The sequence below is a fragment of the Metopolophium dirhodum genome, chromosome 3, assembly GCF_019925205.1.
Source record: "Metopolophium dirhodum isolate CAU chromosome 3, ASM1992520v1, whole genome shotgun sequence".
NCBI lineage: Eukaryota > Metazoa > Arthropoda > Insecta > Hemiptera > Aphididae > Metopolophium > Metopolophium dirhodum.
The window spans coordinates 37,945,550-37,964,662 of NC_083562.1; the positions used below are offsets into that span (position 1 = coordinate 37,945,550).

Genomic DNA, 19,113 nt, shown 5'->3' on the forward strand with positions numbered 1-19,113 from the left:
TCCCCTTCGCAATTAATCTTATCGTGCTTAAACATTTTTAAGACAAATACGTTCGGATCAGGGGGTGGAGGGGTGTCATATCCACAAAACGATGCCGTTCATGCAGATTGACAGACATAATTTCTGAAAGGGGGGGGGGGGGTCAAAAAAATAAAACAACATAGCTAAACGGTTAGGGGAAAATTGAAAAATCCCCACGTTCTCAAAACTTTTTACTCAGGTAGTAAAATATTTAACAATAAGGAACAATGAATTGATCACATCAAACACAATATGGAAGATTATCCACTCCAAAGCCAATGGGAGGGGATCTGACCTCAGGTATACACCACTGATCAATCATGCTATTGTAACTTAGACAATTGTACCCATCGTTAATAATACTAATATTAAATCATGATATTAGACAGCAGAAACCAGACGCTAGCAGACGTACAGAAATTTGGTAACTAGGTAGGTACTTATATATTAGTTACTAATATTAGGTACAACCATTTTAAAAAGGTGCTAACTTAAAAGCTTTTATACGCAAACCTCAAATTCAATGACCATTTATTTCGCTATACTGTTTGGTAAAATAATTTCCATGAAATTTGAATTATATAAATTAAGTTGTACAAGAAAAAAATCTTCTTATATGGTGAAACTTTGTTTGATGCAACCTACTGATATTTTTAAATGTGTAATAAGTGTAACTAAAAATGTATCGAGTTCGTAATTTTTTTTTAATTTATTAACTTCATATAGGTAATATAAAATATAAATACATATGGTAGCAAAATCAATTAAAATAGATCATAACTGTGATATTATATAAATTTTATGAATCAGTGAACTAAAAATAAAAACCATATCAGATACTAGTAGAACAAAAATCTGATGAATATCATTTAATTTGAAATTGATCTGTCTCAATTTGTTTATTTTATTTCAATCTAAATCCAGAGTATTTATAATTATCAAAAATTAAGGATAGTATTGAAAAAAATAAATTTTAATAGTAATAGAATAGGTATTTTAACAACAAATTAACTGTTTTATATTATATTTAATTATATAAATATAATATATATATAATATTATGTATAAGTTATAAAACAAAGTAACAATATATATGTACAATCTTTAGATAAGGGAATAAGGGTAAGATTGTTTTTACTTTATGTAATGCGGTAATGTTTAAAACACATTCAATCTATATCCAAATACGACAAATCGTCTTCATCTCCTAATGAGAAAATATTTGACAAATCTGAAGATGGTTCATTTTGGATTGTTGGTGAATTTAAAGTATTTGATTGTTCTTGACCATTGTTTGAACTGGTTGGCTTTTTGTTGCATCGATATGCGCTCAATTTTAATCTTGCCAACTGTCCTGTATCTAATTTAGTACTAGATGGTGTTTGTGAAGAGTCAATTTTTCGTTTTAAACAAGGACTATTAAATATGTTTGTTGATATCCTTGGTGGTGTTACAGTTGTTATAGGCACGGTTGATGATTTTATTGTTATGTTGGTAATATTTTTACTGGTACTGTTGACAAAAATATCTTCATCATTAGAATCTTCATCAATCATAATTTGTGAGTTTTTGGGAGAGTTAGCACATATTTTCTTAATTTTTGAAGATGATGTCGGTTTTATTATTTCTTTTTTGTGCACCTGAGACTTGTAAAAATCTTTTTGTTTTTTTATTTTGATATTTTGTATGGTCTCTGATATTTTGTTTGTTAAGCTATTGTTTGAACTTTTTGAAAGAGTATTCAATGTACTAACATCATCTATACTTGAGCAAGTTGGGTCAGATAAATGTATAAAAGATGTATTACACCACAGCTCCATTTCCTTTTCAAGAATTTCATCCAAGCATAACTTTTTTAAAATTGTTTCCACTACAAAAAAAAAAAACATTGTTAAAAATACTATATAATAATAAAATTCATAATAATAGTAAAATGCATTACTTTCTTTGATATATGTTTCTTTAGGACATAGTGGAAATTTAGTATATAAGGTATTGATGCTATCTGGAGACCCATCATCATTTGAACATTCCATCAGTGACACAGCAACTATGGCATCTTGAACGAGCACTTGATTACGAAACATGAGTTTTGCATGTGCTTGGGATAACCTAAAAGTATGGAATTAAAATGTAATTCAGTCTACAATAGTTATAAAAGTAATAGCATAATATATACCATGATTAAATAGATATATTATAAAATCTTTTAAGGCATGATATATACTATGCTATTACTTTAAAAAAAAAATGGTAATAATATTTTTTCTTAGAAATTTAAACAAGTAACCAATAATTATAAAATTAAAATATTAATTCATTTAGGTAATATATTTGATAAAATAAAAATAACTATTGTTTAAACAATAGATTTAAAATCAGTGACTCATTGGCTTACAACCACATTTTCTTATAACTATAATACTCTTTCAACTAAATTAATATGATACCTTAGAAGGCTTTCCAAAAACCGTACACTAGTTCTAGCAGCATTTCTGAAGGTACTTTGACGTTGCATCCAATAATATTTACTTAGAACTGTGTTAGCATCTTCCGTAGTCTCAGGAGTCATGTTCCTTATAGTGCAAAAATAGTGTTGAAGTTTTTCTAGATTCCATAATGTTGTACTGTTTTTATGAGCTCCAGGTTTTTTTCCGTGAAGCACATATGACGATACAACTCTACATAAATAAGTTAAACAATAATATATTATAATATCAGTTCAAAATTCAACTTACACAAGAAAAATAATATTACTTTTCCCATTCTTCATTTTTTGTATCTATAAGAATTAAAATTAAGTCAAAACGACTTAATAGTGGACTGGCAATTTTAATATTATCAGTTATGGATAAATTCAAATTATATCTACTTTTTGGATTCATTGCAGCCATAACAGTACAACGAGTGTCTAGTTTACATACTAAACCAGCCTATGAAAGTAGTAAAAAAAAATTAATTCTTAAAAAAATGAAAGGTGTATAATAATTACAAGTAATAATTTTTATATGATTCAGTATTGTAAGTACTTTTGCAACACTAATCGATTGTTGTTCCATAGCTTCATGAATTGCTGTACGATCATCTTCCCTTAATGACCCAAACTCATCAACACAACAAATTCCACCGTCAGCCAATACTAGAGCACCAGCTTCCAAATGCCATTCAGACCCTTCCTGTTAATAATAAAAAATTAAAAATCATTAACATTAAGTCACTATTATTCAGATTTAATTTTTAACCCTGAATGCTGCAACTGTCAGTCCTGCTTTTGATGAACCAACTCCAGTGGTAAATATTGATCTAGGACAAACTTTCCATGCAAATTTAAGTAGCTGCGATTTTCCAGTACCCGGATCACCAACTAATAATAGGTGTGTTTCACCACGAATTCTAATTCCCCCTCCTTCTGATGCGGGCCGTTGCACTCCACCAGCTAAACCTAAAGCAACGGCTAATTTTGCAGTATACAATCCGTAGGTCTAAAATTCATGTTTAAAAATCAAATTAAATAGGAAAATAAATCATAATTAGAATATAACTGACTTGAGGGCTAATTGATGCAATAATAAGATCTCTAGCTGCAAATAAATCGTTCTTATTATCTTCCCAAAATTTTTCAAATTCTTGCACCCATTCATCTGTTATCATAATTGCAGACTGTTGATCATTACAAACAATCAAGTGGTTAGCTTTGAAGCATAATTCTATGTCGATATAAGAGTTTTCGATAGTTTGATGCCATCTTCGAATAACGGTACCACTAAAATAATAATTTAACACATTATAAATTCAAATAAAAATATGTAGTGCTCTCATTTTTACCATATTATAACATCATCACCAGGTTTACACTTATCGACCAAATCATCTTCTAACGATACCCACATTGAGCGAGGCATTGCTCCAAGGCCTACTTTACCAATTTGTTCCTAAGATATTAAACTAATGTTTTAATATTTTTAATGCTCAAATATTGTAAATGTACACTTACTTGAATTTTAATTTCTTGATAATCTTTTATGTATTGATCTTCATCTTTCAATGGCTTTAAATTAGTACCAGGACAGCCTTCTAAGTTGGGGCATCTTAAAGGAACTATCAATTTGTTAAATTGTTCATAATCAATCTTAAAAAGAACATAATAATTTATAATTATAAAATATATCTACCTAACAAGTAAAAGGAAGTATAAAAAATAAAAGTATCTGTATTAATATTATTATTTTAGGTACCTACATAATAATTAATTTATAATGTGGTAATTTTAATAGTAAGGTGCTTACTTTATATATTGAGCCTTTAGGACAATCACTACAAGTCCATACACCATAAATATAAAATATTAACTATAGACTAGAAATATTAACAATTTTAATTATACCTTTACGTCAAATGGTTCTTTACATTTGGAACAGTAATAAGCTCTTTTGTACTCTAATAACTTGGGCAAAACAGTTCGTACGACAGTACCATTGACACGTAAAAATGAACCAATATCTTCATTGCGTGGAAATATTGTACGATGAAGTTCTGGACACAATGGTAATGCTACATAATAAAAACCAAAATTATTTACAAGCTCACCAACTTTTGATTTATTATAAAATAAACATAGTAATACTAATCAAGTATTTAAACATATTAATATCTATCCAAAAACAATAATAATTGTATAATATATATTCGCTCTGTGAAATATAGGTAAATAAATAAACAAGAAAGTAAATTATTTCAAATACAAATGTATGTTCAATGTTAGAATCAATAGGACAATAATACAAAATTACAAACCAGTGATCCGAGTGTGTACTTTTTTTTTAACCCTGAGTTTGACTGTGTTATCTTTGTTATTTTTTTTCAAAGCTTTTTGAACAAATATCAAATCTTTGTCAAACTGTTCGAGCAAATTAATTGAATCCTCCAGTATTTCTTCTCCTAATTTGGCGTTTTTCTCAAAAAGTGTTAAAAAACTAAAAACCCATACAGTTGCTAATGAATTTGTAAGTTAAAATATTTAATGACAACATACTTAATTGTTAACGAATAGTGCTGCTTTTTGTCTTCGGATTTTAGTATATCGAACAGGTCATTTTCGTGGTAAGTGTACAGGTACTCTTCGAACATTATATTTAATGTGGAGACTTATGTAATTCATACAATTTGTTTGCTGTAAAAAGTTATTTCAGAAATCAATCAAATAATTCTTAAAACTCACAAGTGGTAAGTAGGTACCATGGATAAATATCAAATAATATGATTAATGTGTAAATAGTAAATACTAAATAGTAATTAGGTACTTCGAAATTTAAATTACTTTTTTCTTATCATTGCATTTGAAAACCGCCAAAATATCAAATTGTCAATAATATTATCAAATACCTGTGGAATAAATAGTATCATATTATTGTCAATTTTGTTTGTTTTCTGATTTCCATTCTACTGTCCACGGCTATAGATAGTACTATCTTAAATCGTGCTAATAGCCCTAGCGCGGTACAAACTGTATTAAGTATTTACTATATTATGGATTTATGATTTATCTTCATTAATCATTGAACAATATTCAATATTCATATTTCATATTTCAGTCTATACCTACTGGACGGTAGTCGTCTTCATAAAATATCGTAATATTTTGATCATTGTTCAAGATTTTCAAGGAAGAAAATAATTTGTATAAATTCATATTTCATGTACCTACTACCAATATAATATAATATTATAGACTATGGTAGTAGGTGGACAGAATAATTCTGTGGTTACTATTCGGAACTTTTTGTATTGCAGCTGTAGACAAAAAATATTTTGAAGTAATTTATAATATTGTGTAAGTGTAAAACACTAAATTATGGGAATTTCACCGCACTATTTGTTTTTTCTCTCTGTACCACGCGCAACATAGACAAATCGCATTAACGCAGAATCATTTTTTAAATTTTTTTTTAAGTACCTATAATCTTAGAGTAAAATCCCTTATCACAAAAAAGATAAAGAATAATATTTTTGAGGGAATGACATAGATTTTATATTTTATTGTTATTTGACTTTGTATTCAACTTTCAAAATAAACAAAAAAATGTTGTAAATTTAAATTATGTTTAAATTGTTTTAAGACAATATTTAAGCAAATCGATATGTCATTCTTTCAAAAATATTATTCTCTATGTTTGAAAACAAATGATGCGCTGACATCCTCTTAAATTATACATTTAGCTTATGTTTTTTTAGCAATTCACTAGTTTTGACTTTTGATGTAAACATATTTCCTAGTTTGATTTTTATAATCTAATTAAGTGCTGTTCTCACAATGTCCGGTTAAAGTTAACCGACACTTTACCGGCCGAATTCTGCCAGTAATAAATCTGTTATCAGTCGGTTAGCGTTTACTAACATTTTACCGGGTATTGTATGAATGTTTATAAGTTTAATTTTTATGTTTGTTTATAAACAAAAAATTACAATTATTAATATTTTTTAATTTGCAGAATATGAATAACTTAAATTCTGACACTAGCTGTAAATATGAAATACTTGCAGAAATATCATTTCATGCCAATACTTCAAAAAATCAGTATGTCAAGCTATTATGCAGTCGCCTTTTGGCCCGAAGTTATTTAAAGTACATATAAATTATCAATTAAAATATTAAATTGTTTATTTAATGTTAAGTGAAGATTAGGGATATATTAGGCCATATTGTTTAATACATTTTTAATTCAAAGTCAACTGAATAAACAGTTGATTTTTAATTGTATAAATGTAAACACTATTTATTTTATCTATTTTTAAATTGTATTTTTTGCTTTAGTAAATTAGATACAAGATGTATTAAGCAGACGGAATCTAATAAAGAAGACGAGTGCGCAATTGTTCAGGAGCAGTTTACAAATTTAAGTACTGATGAATATCAACAACATGCTGAATGGTATGCATATTGGGAAAAAAACGGTGAAAACTTTGTAAATGAATCTTGGATAAAATTGTATGGGAGTTGCACATTGGATGACCTTCCAACAGACCCTGAAGAGTTATATCAGAATCATAAGGAACAACAGTATAATCTGTTATATTGGAAGTTTATAAATGAGATTGGTTCTACTGTTTCGGAAACTGAGATGTCTACCTCTGAGAATTCGTAAGATATTATTAAAAAAAAATTGTTTTTATCAATAATAAAATTTGAATTATTTTTATGTTCTAACAGTGAGAATGATGGGTGGAGTCATAGCAAAGAACTTGTTAATGATGATCATATTACAAATTTTGAATTTCTTTACAAATATAAGTAAGTGAATTAGTAAAATATATCAAAGAATAGAATCAATACCTAAATATTATTATTGTGTACATATAAATTGATTACTTACCTACTATTTTTAAAGAAAACCACTACCTATTTATTGTTCAACAAATTATCATTGAGTTAGTTTTGTTTTTATAAAGTTTATTTTTTTTAGAAATTTTCAACAAGCGAACAGTCAACTTTCCAAAGCTTATCGGGCAATAAGTATAATTGGATATATTTATAATGATCAAAATATCTTTGATATGGGATTTGTTCAATATCTTAAAAAAAACATTATTAAATCTACTCGTCATCTAAATGTGTACAGGTTTCCAAAGATGGTGAGTTTTAACTAACTTTTATCTTTAAAAAACATTGTTTACAAATATTATTGCTTATAGAATGTAATGATCTGATATTGTTAAAAAAAAAACTCGGTTTGAGTAAATATAAGGCATACTTAATCAAATTCTTCCAGCGTTGGTTTATAGTTAACAGTTAACACATCGTTTTCTTTATATCAGGTATTTATTTAAATCTTGTACTATGTGTGACAAGTATATAAATTAAACATTTCATATTTTTTTTTTTTAATTGTAATTTTAATACATCATTAAATTTTGATCAATTTTTGTTTTCAAGTTAATAATATGAGCTATTATAAGTTATTAGTTAATCTCTATTATTAATGAAGAATAAAAGTCAGCTCATTTTCATGATCAAGTTTATTTCTATTTTATTTATTTTTAATAAAGAGTTGTTTTTATATTTTTAGTGTAAAGGATCTGATGATAACTTGTTATTAAGTAATTCTGACGATTGTGTAAAGAGTGAAGTCAAAAGTAAAAAAGCATTAAAAAAAAAAGAATGGAAAGATATAAAAGAAAAAAATAATATTGAAGAAATGGATAAATTGGGCTATAGCTATTTGCAAAATGAACCTAAATTGTTGAAATATTGGAAAAAAAGATATTTGTTGTTTTCTCGATTTGATAAAGGGATACAATTAGATGAAGGTATTTTTATAAGTTTATATATGCAGATTTTAATTAAATAGTTTGTAATAATTTAACATCCATACTCTTTATATATTTGAAATGTCTTATAATTGGTTTCAGAGAGTTGGTATTCTGTCACTCCTGAAATAATAAGCATTCATATAGCTGAACGATGTAGTTGCCATTTGCTTATTGATCCATTTTGTGGAGCTGGCAGTAATGTTATTCAATTTGCTAAGACTTGTGAGCTCGGTAAGTCTTAAAACGTCATATGTTTCACACATACCACTAACAAAATATACTTTATTTTGTATTTCAGTTATAGCTATTGATATTGATCCAAAAAAAATTGAAATAGCCCGTCACAACGCAGAGTTATATGGTGTTGCAGATAGAATTCAATTCATCATAGGCGATTACTTTACTTTAGCACCAACTCTTAAAGGTGATGTTGTGTTTTTGTCACCACCTTGGGGTGGACCTGATCTTATGGACCCTGAAGAGTACAAACTAAGTTACATAATGCCCGAGAAAGGCGGCATAAAACAAATGATGAGTTTGACACGACAAATAACATCAAATATTGCGCTACATTTACCAAAGAATACTAATATTTTTGATGTAAGACCAAATTATATGTTTATAGTAATTAGTTATAATATGTAATATTACCAAATAATAACATATTAAACATGATAAACATTATATTTGTTCAGTGTATTCAATCTGCAGAAGATGGTTTTATTGAAGTACAACAGAATATGCTTAATTCAAGGTATAACTCTTTAACAGTTTACTATAGTGAACTGTATGGACTCTGTGATGAAGATACTGGCACGTATTATGATGGTTAAAGTTTAGAAACAACTAATTTAATATGAATATTTTATATTGTGATATTTGATATTCCACAATTTGCTGTATATTTAGTGAGTGGTTCAGTTTTTATAAGAAATTATAATTAAATTATAAGTAAATGTGTCGGAGTATGAAAAAGAAACATGTAAAACAAATATTAACCAATATGGTATGTATTTGTTACTATTTTATTATATAAGATTATTATTATTTTAAATTATTTTGTACATATTTAATATTATAATTTTTACCCGGTGATTCATTTGATGTAGGACACTCATTATTTAAAAAATTCTGGTTTAGAATATGAAATTAAAACTATATAAAGTCATTCAGAAAAGCAAAAAAGGATAAAAAAAATATGTGCCTATATTTTTAAATAATTAGAAACCATGTAAACAATTTTTTTAAAAATATTTATACTTTTTGAAATAAGGAGTGTTCAATGATAAAATAATCACCTGGTATCATGTATGTTTTAATAATTTTCATGTCATAAATATAAAAAGAGTACAATAGTAAAATCCCACATTTCTGTATTACACTCATATTGTATAGTATCGCCATATAATATTCATTGTTTAATATTTCATTGTAACTACTAACTAAAGAGTGACCACTAATATAAAAATATACTATGGCTGTTGATTATACAAACCATTTAATAAATTTATATCCAATATAAATTATTTTATATATTTATAGAAATATAATCGGTTTTGACTTTTGACAGAAGAAGCATTGTTCAATGCATTTATTCTGTATAGATATTAAATTATTAAAACATTATAAAAATACCTTCTGACAAATTAGATTATACTATTGTTATTTATTCTCAATATTTTTCATAAGAAAAGCTGGTTGTAGTCACAATGAATGAAATTCAGGTAGTAGTCAGAAATCATAATTGACTACTGATTTCGGAATTATACCATCTAAAAAATAATAGGTAACATTTTAATTTCTAAAAAGTACATACCTAGGTATTAGGTAAAGGTTTTAACAAATTTGAATCATTAATTATTTTTAATTTATATTTTAACACTTATAACTAGGGTTTTAAAATTTCATGAAATTTATTTTGATTTTTGATGAAAAATTTGTAACATATTTATATATAATTTATAAGTTGTTTAACAAATCTATAATAGTCATTACAAACTATATGATTTAAGTATTAAATAATGAGCCCAGAGCACCTTCACATCACTCAGCCACATACACACACATATTAGGTATACGACTTTTGTACACTTTATAATTACTGAAAATACACTATTATTTTATTCATTGTTGGAATTGACTTCAACTTTATAACAAACCATTATCTTTTGGATCGCTGATATACAACAACATTTTAAAACTCATGTAAAAAAATGTTTTTATTAAAAAAAACTAATGGTATTGGCTGAACTTTGATATAAAAAATTGAAGTTTTTTTGCCAAGCTTTGAAATTGGCATGACACTCCCCTCCCCCTCAACATAATATAAAGAGAACCAAATACACAGGGTTGGTTGTAAATTTTTTTCAAACAAAATATTTGTTGTTTAGCTTTATAAATCTAGTTGACGCCCATGCAATATTTTTAATTTTTTTTTGGACACCTATATGAATTATTACAACCAATTACGAACGATGGTGCAAAAATTAATTGCCAGAAATAATTAGTTTTTATGGTATAGCCTTACAAAGTTCACGATTTTCGGTATTTTGTGCTAGCGAATTTTCAATTTTTTTTTTTTTGAAACCTAGGTAAATTAATGTTTTAAAAATTATGATGCAAAATTATTCTGACACCCACCTATGGTAGTTTTACACCTCTCATGGAAACAAGTATAAAATATTCAGTACACTTTATAATTTGGAAAGGAAAGTTGACAATAATAATTGTTGTCTGATATATTATAGTATTAATACAATATTTAACAGTATTATAATAATTTTATATAGATAAGTAGCACGGAAATGTGAAATATTCTACATCTCTACTACTGAAACATCAACCATCGTCCATCATTACCTATAGGGTAAAGAATAATAGGGCCAAGAAAAACTGTGAAATACGTATTTATTTCTTTTATTCAAATAAATTACATTCATTATATAATAAACACAACTTTGTACAAATATTAAACATTTCACCTCGTAACAAATTTTTTGAAACAAGTTTAAAGTGTAAAGTTAAAAATACAAATATAATATATTTTATCTAAACAAATAATTATTAATTAATTCATTTGAGCATGCCGTATGTGGTTAAAAGAAACATTGTTAGAACGTCTAAATCGTTTCAAACATAATACATATTAATACAAATAAATACGTAATATAATATTTTGCCCACCTATAATTTTAAAGATATTGGTGGGCACCTATCTATATCCAATTGGTTGTTAGAAATTAAGTCTAGCAATATTGCTGCAGATTGCCGGGTCCTGCAACACTACTATAATATCTATCTAGCATCTATATACCTAATACCTACCTATTTTTTTGTATCTATATCACAGGGTGAGTTTTCAACTGTAAGCACTCATTATCTCTAAAAATATTTTATTAGATTATAATTCTAAGTCATTATGTGACACAACATATTATGAAAAAATTACAAGTACAGGTACACTTATTCAGGAATATGTCAATGACGTGACCTACATGTAAATGTAGGTATCTATAGGTACAAAACAACTACAATGCCATTAAACAAATTAAGAAGCGTAAAAAAATAAATGTTTTTCAAGAATAATAAACATAATAATAATAATAGTAATAATTATAACATATTATTATGTTGTTTTGTAGTGGGTATGAATTATATGGACAACATTTTCAAAAACGTCGATAATACTTTTTAAAACAACCAATGTTATTATACGGAACCACCCTACAGTAATAACCACCCCTATTATATATATTATACGCATCCCTATATGTATATACCAATAATATTAAAACCCGCGATCTCGCTCGGACTCGCGGAGGATTGGAGATATAGGTGTCCCAATATATAATTTAATATAGGTACCTAATATAATATATAATGTTTTATGTATATAGCATAACAGACAATTTAGTAGGTATATAATATATTTAAATGTCGACCGACGAGTTGTCGTAGGCGATGACTTGCGGTCTTTTCGCATTCCTCCTCCGCGTGCCCGGTCCGTTTCTGACGCTGTCGTCCAGGATGTCTTGGATCTCCAAGAACGTCTTGCCGGTGGTCTCGACCGCGTACCTGTGCGAGAAATACGCGCAGGCAAAGTTGACGGCGGAGAACGTCCAGAACATGGTGTAATAACCGTACCCGTGCGAGACAACCAGGAACGTCTTGTTGGACACGAACGAGAAGAATGCGAGCGTGACGGACGCGAACGCCGAGCACCGGGACCGGACGTTGACCGGGAACATCTCGCCGAGGAACACCACCGGTATGAAGCCGATCCCTATGGAGAACGTGGCGGCGAAAGTGGTGTGGCACGCGTACGGCAGCCACCGGTACGCGGCGGCGGCGACGGGGAAGTGCTCGGCGGCGAAGTAGTAGACGCCGAAGACGAACGTCACCAATCCCAGGCCCGCCTCGGAGGCGATCAGCAGTGGCTTCCGGCCCACTCGGTCGACCAGGGCCAGCCCGACGAAGTTGACCACCACCAGGACGACGGCGAACGCGATTATGAACTCGAACTTGCCCATGATGGGCGACGGTTCGGGCAGTATGAGCGCAGAGTACGCGGTCAGGCTGCTGATGCCTCCGGCGCGCTGTCCCATGCACGCCACCATCACGACGGCCAGCGCGCGGAAGTTGTTCCTGTTGGTGAACAGCTCACCGAACGCCGACCCGTTTTCCATGTCCTTCCGCACGTTGGCATCCATCAGACGGAGCTCCGCGGCCACGGTTGCGTCTCCGTCGTCGTCGTCGCCGCTACCACTATCGCCGTCGCAACCCCTGTACCAGCGCAGGCATCGGGCCGCGTCGGCCGCCCGGCCCACCTTGAGCAGGTAGTACGGCGACTCGGGCACCCAGAGGAACGCGGCAAAGAACAGCACGGGCACGACGGCGGACGTAGCGTTGAGCGTGTGGTACGACACGTACGGGCCGACGATCACTTCGAACAGGACGCCGCAGCTGAGCTGTATGGTGAACACGCTGCCCAGGGCGCCGCGGATGCTAACGCCCGCGATCTCGCCCAGGAACACCGGCACCACCGTGTACGAGATGCCCTTGCCCATGCCCGCCATCATCCTGGCCGTGTACAGGGCGACCGTAGTGGGCACGAACAGCGTCAGCGACCAGGAGATGATGAACAGCGGGCCGAGCGCAGTGATCACCATCTTCCGACCGTACCGGTCCATCAGGTAGCCGCCGAACAGCGGGCTGATGAAGTTGCCCAGGTCCATCATGCACACTATCCACGATAGCTGGTCGTAAGTCACGTGTAGGTCGCCCGTCTCGTGCTTCATGAACTTCTCGGATGCTGAGCTGGGCCATCCCAGCCACATGCCACTGATGAATATCGACATGGACGCTATAATAATATCATATGAGAGTGGGTTATAAATGTTATAATAATATTTTTTTTTATTTTAATTTTTATTATTTATACGGTATATTCAATCTGTTTCTTTAGGAACAATAAGAAAATGCGGTAATAGAAAAAAAATAGATACATGATTATTTGATGAGAAGAGTCACCCAGTGGTAACACTATACCCTTATTACTATATTAATGATTTATAATATATTATTATGTCGTAATGAACCGCGTAAGTATCTTAATCACATATTATATTAAACTAATAAAGTATCCACTTACTTCCCCACACTGCAGCAGTAGCGGTGGCGGTAAAATGAGTCTGAGCACAATTTACCGCCACCGCTGCAGTGTGTGAAGACCTTTATGCAGAAAATATTAAACGTTATGTAAGAGTAAGATTCAAGATCCAAGTCGCATTCGTTTGAGGATCTGATCTGTTTCACAAAATGTAAATATATATAGGATTTCTAAATTCCAAACATTTCATTGAACATAATCTGCGCCACTATGCCTAATGCCTAACGTCTTGTTATATTAAACTATAAATGCAATCATAAATTCTATATTTATAAATCACATGGCAATATTGATAACTATAAGTACTAATATTAGTAATTACTACTATTTAATTAAATTTAAAAAGATCTATAGATACCAAATTCGATATCTAAATTTTCCAAATTTATATGATTTTTAAAAAACTTCAAAATATGCAAATAAAATTGATTAGAAAATAAATTTCAAAAATCTGTTATTTTTAGTACAACTTTTCGTGTTTATTTTTATACCAAAACCATGTCTCCACGGCCAACAATGCCTAAGTACTATATTTGACAAAAAAAAACATTTTTATGGTCGATTTTTTCTTAATAATTATTATTTGTGGTGAGATAATATCTGCGCATCTATTTGTTACTATGTTAATACTTAATTTATATGTGTAAGTAAATAATTATTGTTTATATTCTATATAAATAGTTAATATTTAATTTTGTCTATTAAAAAAAAATATGTTACCTATTTATGTTTGTATGTACAAATCGTACGCTGCTTGCAACACTTCTTATTTATATTTTATACAGCATCTATTTATTTTTTAACAAGTGTCAAGACTTATTATAAGGTCAGTTATCAGTATTATAAGGAGTAAAGAAAAACATACTTTCTGATCACGTTATTTACAGTTGGGCGATGACCTGGTTTTTGTACTTAATGAAAATGAAATTAAATACAACCGAAATTAATAAATATTTTATATCAAATCTGTAACAGTTGTTAAAATAAAATTTAATAGGTATTTTTTAATTTGCTTCGTTAAATGTTGAAAACAATTAGTGTTTTAGAATCTGTTATTATCTTTAAGGGGATTGTGAGTGGTGATTTTCTGTATTTATCTAACAAACGTGAAACATAGGAATTTAGACGTGTTTTCATTCCAACGTACCGATTGATCTAGTGAAGTGATAAGATTTCTAAAACAGAGTCCACATCTCTCCCTAGTCCCTATTGTATACTCCGGAGTCCAGCTACATAGGAACCTACCTTAAAAACATTGTAATTTGTAATTGCATAATATTATGAAATGTGCAAGCAGACCATTATCGGTTCGATGACTTCTTGTTTATAATATATTAATAAAAAGTTGATGAAATTTTGGTTTGTTTTTATTCACGTAGTCAACGTTTATAATAATGCAAACGTCATACGTCCTACTAAAACTATAAACTGCACAAGGTTTTAATTGGTGACGATAAGTCATAAGTATATTATTATTTTAACATAAACTTTAATCGCTCTATATGTTAATCATTTCATGTGCCAATTAAATTATTTGATTAATCTAAATGCATTTAGTATACGCATTATGGAGCTATCTAATTAAAGTATAATATTATATTGATATTCACCATATACGTGAACTATAATAATAATACCTAATTATGCTTAGTTATCTCGAAATGTATAACCTAGTGTTCCAGATTCCAGTTATATTGTTGTATTTGAATAATAATGATTAATATTTCTATATCAGTATTCAGTATTAACTATTAAGACTTCTATATTATAGGTAGATACTTGTAAGTTATATTTATGTTAGTACTGAAAACAATTTAACCTATTTAAAATTATGTACAAAATACGGGAGAGATTAATATTAATATCACAGTTTTGACAGTATATAGTATAATATGACTCATTCTGTTTTTAAAGATTACATATTATATTTCAGAGTTTTAGATAGATAATATCTAAGTGGATTTGTTATAATAATATTGTAATGTCGCCTGTATAGTAACACAATAAATTCCTTACAAATAAAAATTACAAATATAATTGTTGTATATCAGAATGTAGGTACTTTATTTATATAATTATATCTACTGCAGTATTTTGGTTAGTTGGAAAGTCATAAGCCATAATTCAAAATAAATTAGTTATTTTGTATAGTTGTATGTATTATACCTACATGACAAAAAAATGGGACCCCCCATTGACTCGTGTCTCTCACATGTGATACGAAGGATTTTGTAAAATAATTTTGAAGCTTTGGTTATCAACATTTTCAATTAATATCGTGATTTTTTTTTGTTATCAGTTTGGTACCAAAAATGGTTTAAAAATACCGGTTAATTTTTTAATTAAAACATTTTGTAGTTTTGAACATTACCAGTATCTACAGCCACTCCAGAGAGATCTTTTTAAATTATCTGGACCCTCCCCATGACAAATTCCTCAATACGCCACTGAAAACTAGGTGTATCAAAAGTATTACCTTAGCTAGATAGTACCCCCCTTACTCCTTAGCAGTAAATGAATTTATTAAATGCAATTTTTTTCAACAGTTTGTTTGAAAGTGTTGATTTGATGAGATACATAAAAAAATAAATAAAATACGTTGAACAATAATTCTTTTTTTGGAATTCTCAAAATACCTAGCTACTTATTTCGATCTTGTTTATAAGAACAATAAAATTAAATAAATTGAGTATAACATGACAGGATCGAGTTTTTAGTTTTGTAAAAATAATATTTTCTTAATAAATTGTAGAAAAATTAATTTACCAATTTATTATATAATATATAATAAACGAACTACCAGTTTTCAAATACAGAATCAATTTTAACTTGTGTATAAAAAAAATTGTGTTTATAATTTATTTATATATATATGTATATTAGATTTTTTAGTTGCAATTGCAACTAATATTATATTATATATTCATAGAGTTATACCAAAAATAAAAATCGATTCAGACAAAAACTGGCTTTGTGTAAGAATCTCCATTTTTTCTAAATTTTTTTTTTGTTTTTAAAAATTATTTTGAATTTATCTAGATTCACTATAAAGATTCACTTTTCTATCAGTAATCAGTAAATATACTGAAGTAGAAAATTGAAGCATTTTTACTGCCCAAACGGTGATAACACACAAAAAAAAAAACAATGATCCGCTAAGAATTTTAAATCTTAACCTGCATGTCTAGTCTGGTAAACGTTTTTTATATATTTTAATACTTGTTTAAATGTTTAGAAAAATAGCTTTTTCAAACATTTCAAAAATATAATCCCCCAAACAATTTTTGATATTTTTATTTCAATTTATGTATATGTATTATTGTTTTGTGCTTACAAATTAAATGCCTATCATAACTAACATCTAGAAGTAATTGTATTACTATTGTATTATAGCATGCTAGTCTATACATGTGCTCTTACCCGCTATAGTGGCGTATATTTGTCTATGAACTCCTGATTTAAGCATCTTTGAAAGTATTTCGGTTCTTCTTCGTCAAATGCACTAATTATTGTACATATAATATAAGTAATTATGTTACCTGTAACAAAAAACACAATTAAATCATTTGATACATTTCATTGAATACGACTTTACAGGGTGTCTTTTATCGTTTTTAACTTGAATGTCGTACAATTGAATAAATTAAAATGCTCGGAAGGACGATAATTATAAATTATTTAAAAACGGTTCTGAGTAGAGAAGTTGTGTCATCCTAGCATACTTGTATAAATAATCAAATTTAATTAAAAAAATTAATGAAATTTGAAAATATCTTATGGCTATAAACAGCTTATAGCTTTCAGGTGAACTTTTTTTTAATAGATGTAGGAAAATTTGTTGGGAATCTTCTATTAAAATTTGTATTGTTAGCTACAAAAAAGAATTTTTAGAACTACTGGGAATTTTCAATTTTGACCTTTTAACGTACTTAAAAGTACCAACTAGATTCACTTTTCTATAAAAAAAAATACTGATGATAAAAATTGGACCATTTTTACTACCCCAAATGTTTATGACAAACAGAAAAAAACACACATTGTAAATACAATACATTCTTCCGCTCAGCCCAGAATCTAAGAACCATGTATTATACAATTATTTTTTTGAAAATATTTAAATTTTTTAACGTTTTCAAGATCAATAATTTGTGACCTTAAAATAAATGGTGTAACGTAACGATATAGAAATAAAAATAGGTATCCATTTCAGTAAGTACAAGTATACCAGTCGCAAGATCTGTGTATTTATCTATATATAGTATAAATACAATTTTTTTTATTATTTAAAACCTGCCAATTTACAATCTGTACAATAATATGACGATATGTATATACAATTTAAACTACTCAACTACATACAATAATATATTATTATATAATCACACTATATGTCCATAGACGGAAATCTTAGCTAATATTAGGTGGAGGGATGAGGGTATAAATATTCTGTAGCATATTATGTCATATTATAAAGCTGTGGGTCTCTTAAGCTTAAGCTTTCTCCCCACACTCCTAACAAATTTACCAATAAAAATATTTTCGACGGAAACATTACATAATTAGTGCCCAACTTGGGGTGTAAGTATAAATATTTTCGATTTGTTTGTCCGAGCGTAGCGCAGCGAGCGAGTGGCAACGCTGGCATCACTGACGCCCCCCCCCCCCCCCAAAAAAAAAGGGTGTCCCGTAAAGTAAGAAATGCCGAAATGGTATACGCATATAACGGGAAAGATCCGTAGGTTTTGACTATATGTTATAATACTCACGTGGTATTTGCAATCATAATATAATTTGAACCGAAGTTCCTCTCGATGAAAGAAATAACGACTCACGATATTTAAGTTGAATAATAATTACAATTATTATAGCTAAACTAAATACTAATTATTCATCGGATATAAATGCATAAAAAAGTCACAGCGGGTACGTTCATGTTCTGTCAAACACTCGATTGGCTATACTATAACACAAATGTATAAAATGTGTGATGTATATCATTCATCCATTTCCCCACTGTAACATTTCGAGCTAACCGTTTTTGTAAATCATCTATACAATTTAATATTATATAATATAATAATTATGATACAGTCATCAATATGTAGTTATTTTTAAAC

General features: G+C 29.5%; 3 protein-coding genes across 6 annotated transcripts; 1 reads left to right on the forward strand and 2 right to left on the reverse strand.

Moving 5' to 3' along the window:
• Nucleotides 1–814: 814 nt before the first annotated feature.
• Nucleotides 815–5,449, reverse strand: LOC132940933 (DNA helicase MCM9-like). 3 transcript variants are annotated; one of them, XM_061008737.1, is made up of 13 exons: nucleotides 5,404–5,449; nucleotides 5,054–5,191; nucleotides 4,816–4,994; nucleotides 4,406–4,572; nucleotides 4,016–4,150; nucleotides 3,847–3,953; nucleotides 3,568–3,784; nucleotides 3,264–3,503; nucleotides 3,051–3,197; nucleotides 2,779–2,954; nucleotides 2,472–2,702; nucleotides 1,964–2,133; nucleotides 815–1,891 (listed from the first exon to the last, which is right to left on the reverse strand). In XM_061008737.1, exons 2-13 carry the CDS (start codon nucleotides 5,146–5,148, stop codon nucleotides 1,191–1,193), a joined length of 2,565 nt encoding a protein of 854 aa, XP_060864720.1. In that variant the 5' UTR covers nucleotides 5,149–5,191; nucleotides 5,404–5,449; the 3' UTR covers nucleotides 815–1,190. The 3 variants fall into 3 exon arrangements, with proteins under 3 accessions (XP_060864720.1, XP_060864721.1, XP_060864719.1); XM_061008738.1 differs by lacking the exon at nucleotides 5,404–5,449 and adding an exon at nucleotides 5,339–5,354; XM_061008736.1 differs by lacking the exon at nucleotides 5,404–5,449 and adding an exon at nucleotides 5,257–5,372 and having other exon boundaries at nucleotides 816–1,891.
• Nucleotides 5,450–5,524: 75 nt separating this feature from the next.
• LOC132941812 (uncharacterized) lies at nucleotides 5,525–10,455 on the forward strand. 2 transcript variants are annotated; one of them, XM_061009994.1, is made up of 9 exons: nucleotides 5,525–5,851; nucleotides 6,510–6,643; nucleotides 6,833–7,159; nucleotides 7,229–7,309; nucleotides 7,482–7,650; nucleotides 8,085–8,325; nucleotides 8,428–8,559; nucleotides 8,627–8,928; nucleotides 9,024–10,455. In XM_061009994.1, the coding sequence occupies exons 2-9, from the start codon at nucleotides 6,513–6,515 to the stop codon at nucleotides 9,159–9,161; spliced, it is 1,521 nt and encodes a 506-aa protein (XP_060865977.1). In that variant the 5' UTR covers nucleotides 5,525–5,851; nucleotides 6,510–6,512; the 3' UTR covers nucleotides 9,162–10,455. The 2 variants fall into 2 exon arrangements, with proteins under 2 accessions (XP_060865977.1, XP_060865978.1); XM_061009995.1 differs by lacking the exon at nucleotides 5,525–5,851 and adding an exon at nucleotides 6,031–6,425.
• Nucleotides 10,456–11,263: 808 nt separating this feature from the next.
• LOC132941708 (facilitated trehalose transporter Tret1-like) lies at nucleotides 11,264–18,998 on the reverse strand. Its single transcript, XM_061009857.1, has 3 exons — nucleotides 18,763–18,998; nucleotides 17,417–17,535; nucleotides 11,264–13,690 (listed from the first exon to the last, which is right to left on the reverse strand). Exons 2-3 carry the CDS (start codon nucleotides 17,460–17,462, stop codon nucleotides 12,258–12,260), a joined length of 1,479 nt encoding a protein of 492 aa, XP_060865840.1. The 5' UTR covers nucleotides 17,463–17,535; nucleotides 18,763–18,998; the 3' UTR covers nucleotides 11,264–12,257.
• Nucleotides 18,999–19,113: the final 115 nt, after the last annotated feature.

Bases quoted from the DNA above. Each gene is read 5' to 3' on its own strand.
- LOC132940933 (XM_061008737.1), bottom strand. From the start codon at position 5,148: ATGTTCGAAGAGTACCTGTACACTTACCACGAAAATGACCTGTTCGAT. The intron at 4,151-4,405 runs GTATAATTAAAA...GTTCTTTTTAAG, and splicing joins AAGAACCATTTGACGTAAAG to ATTGATTATGAACAATTTAA. The intron at 3,785-3,846 runs GTAAAAATGAGA...TTATTATTTTAG, and splicing joins GGTGATGATGTTATAATATG to TGGTACCGTTATTCGAAGAT.
- LOC132941812 (XM_061009994.1), top strand. From the start codon at position 6,513: ATGAATAACTTAAATTCTGACACTAGCTGTAAATATGAAATACTTGCA. The intron at 8,326-8,427 runs GTATTTTTATAA...AATTGGTTTCAG, and splicing joins AGGGATACAATTAGATGAAG to AGAGTTGGTATTCTGTCACT. The intron at 8,929-9,023 runs GTAAGACCAAAT...ATATTTGTTCAG, and splicing joins AGAATACTAATATTTTTGAT to TGTATTCAATCTGCAGAAGA.
- LOC132941708 (XM_061009857.1), bottom strand. From the start codon at position 17,462: ATGCTTAAATCAGGAGTTCATAGACAAATATACGCCACTATAGCGG. The intron at 13,691-17,416 runs GTAAGAGCACAT...ATATTATTATAG, and splicing joins AATATACGCCACTATAGCGG to CGTCCATGTCGATATTCATC.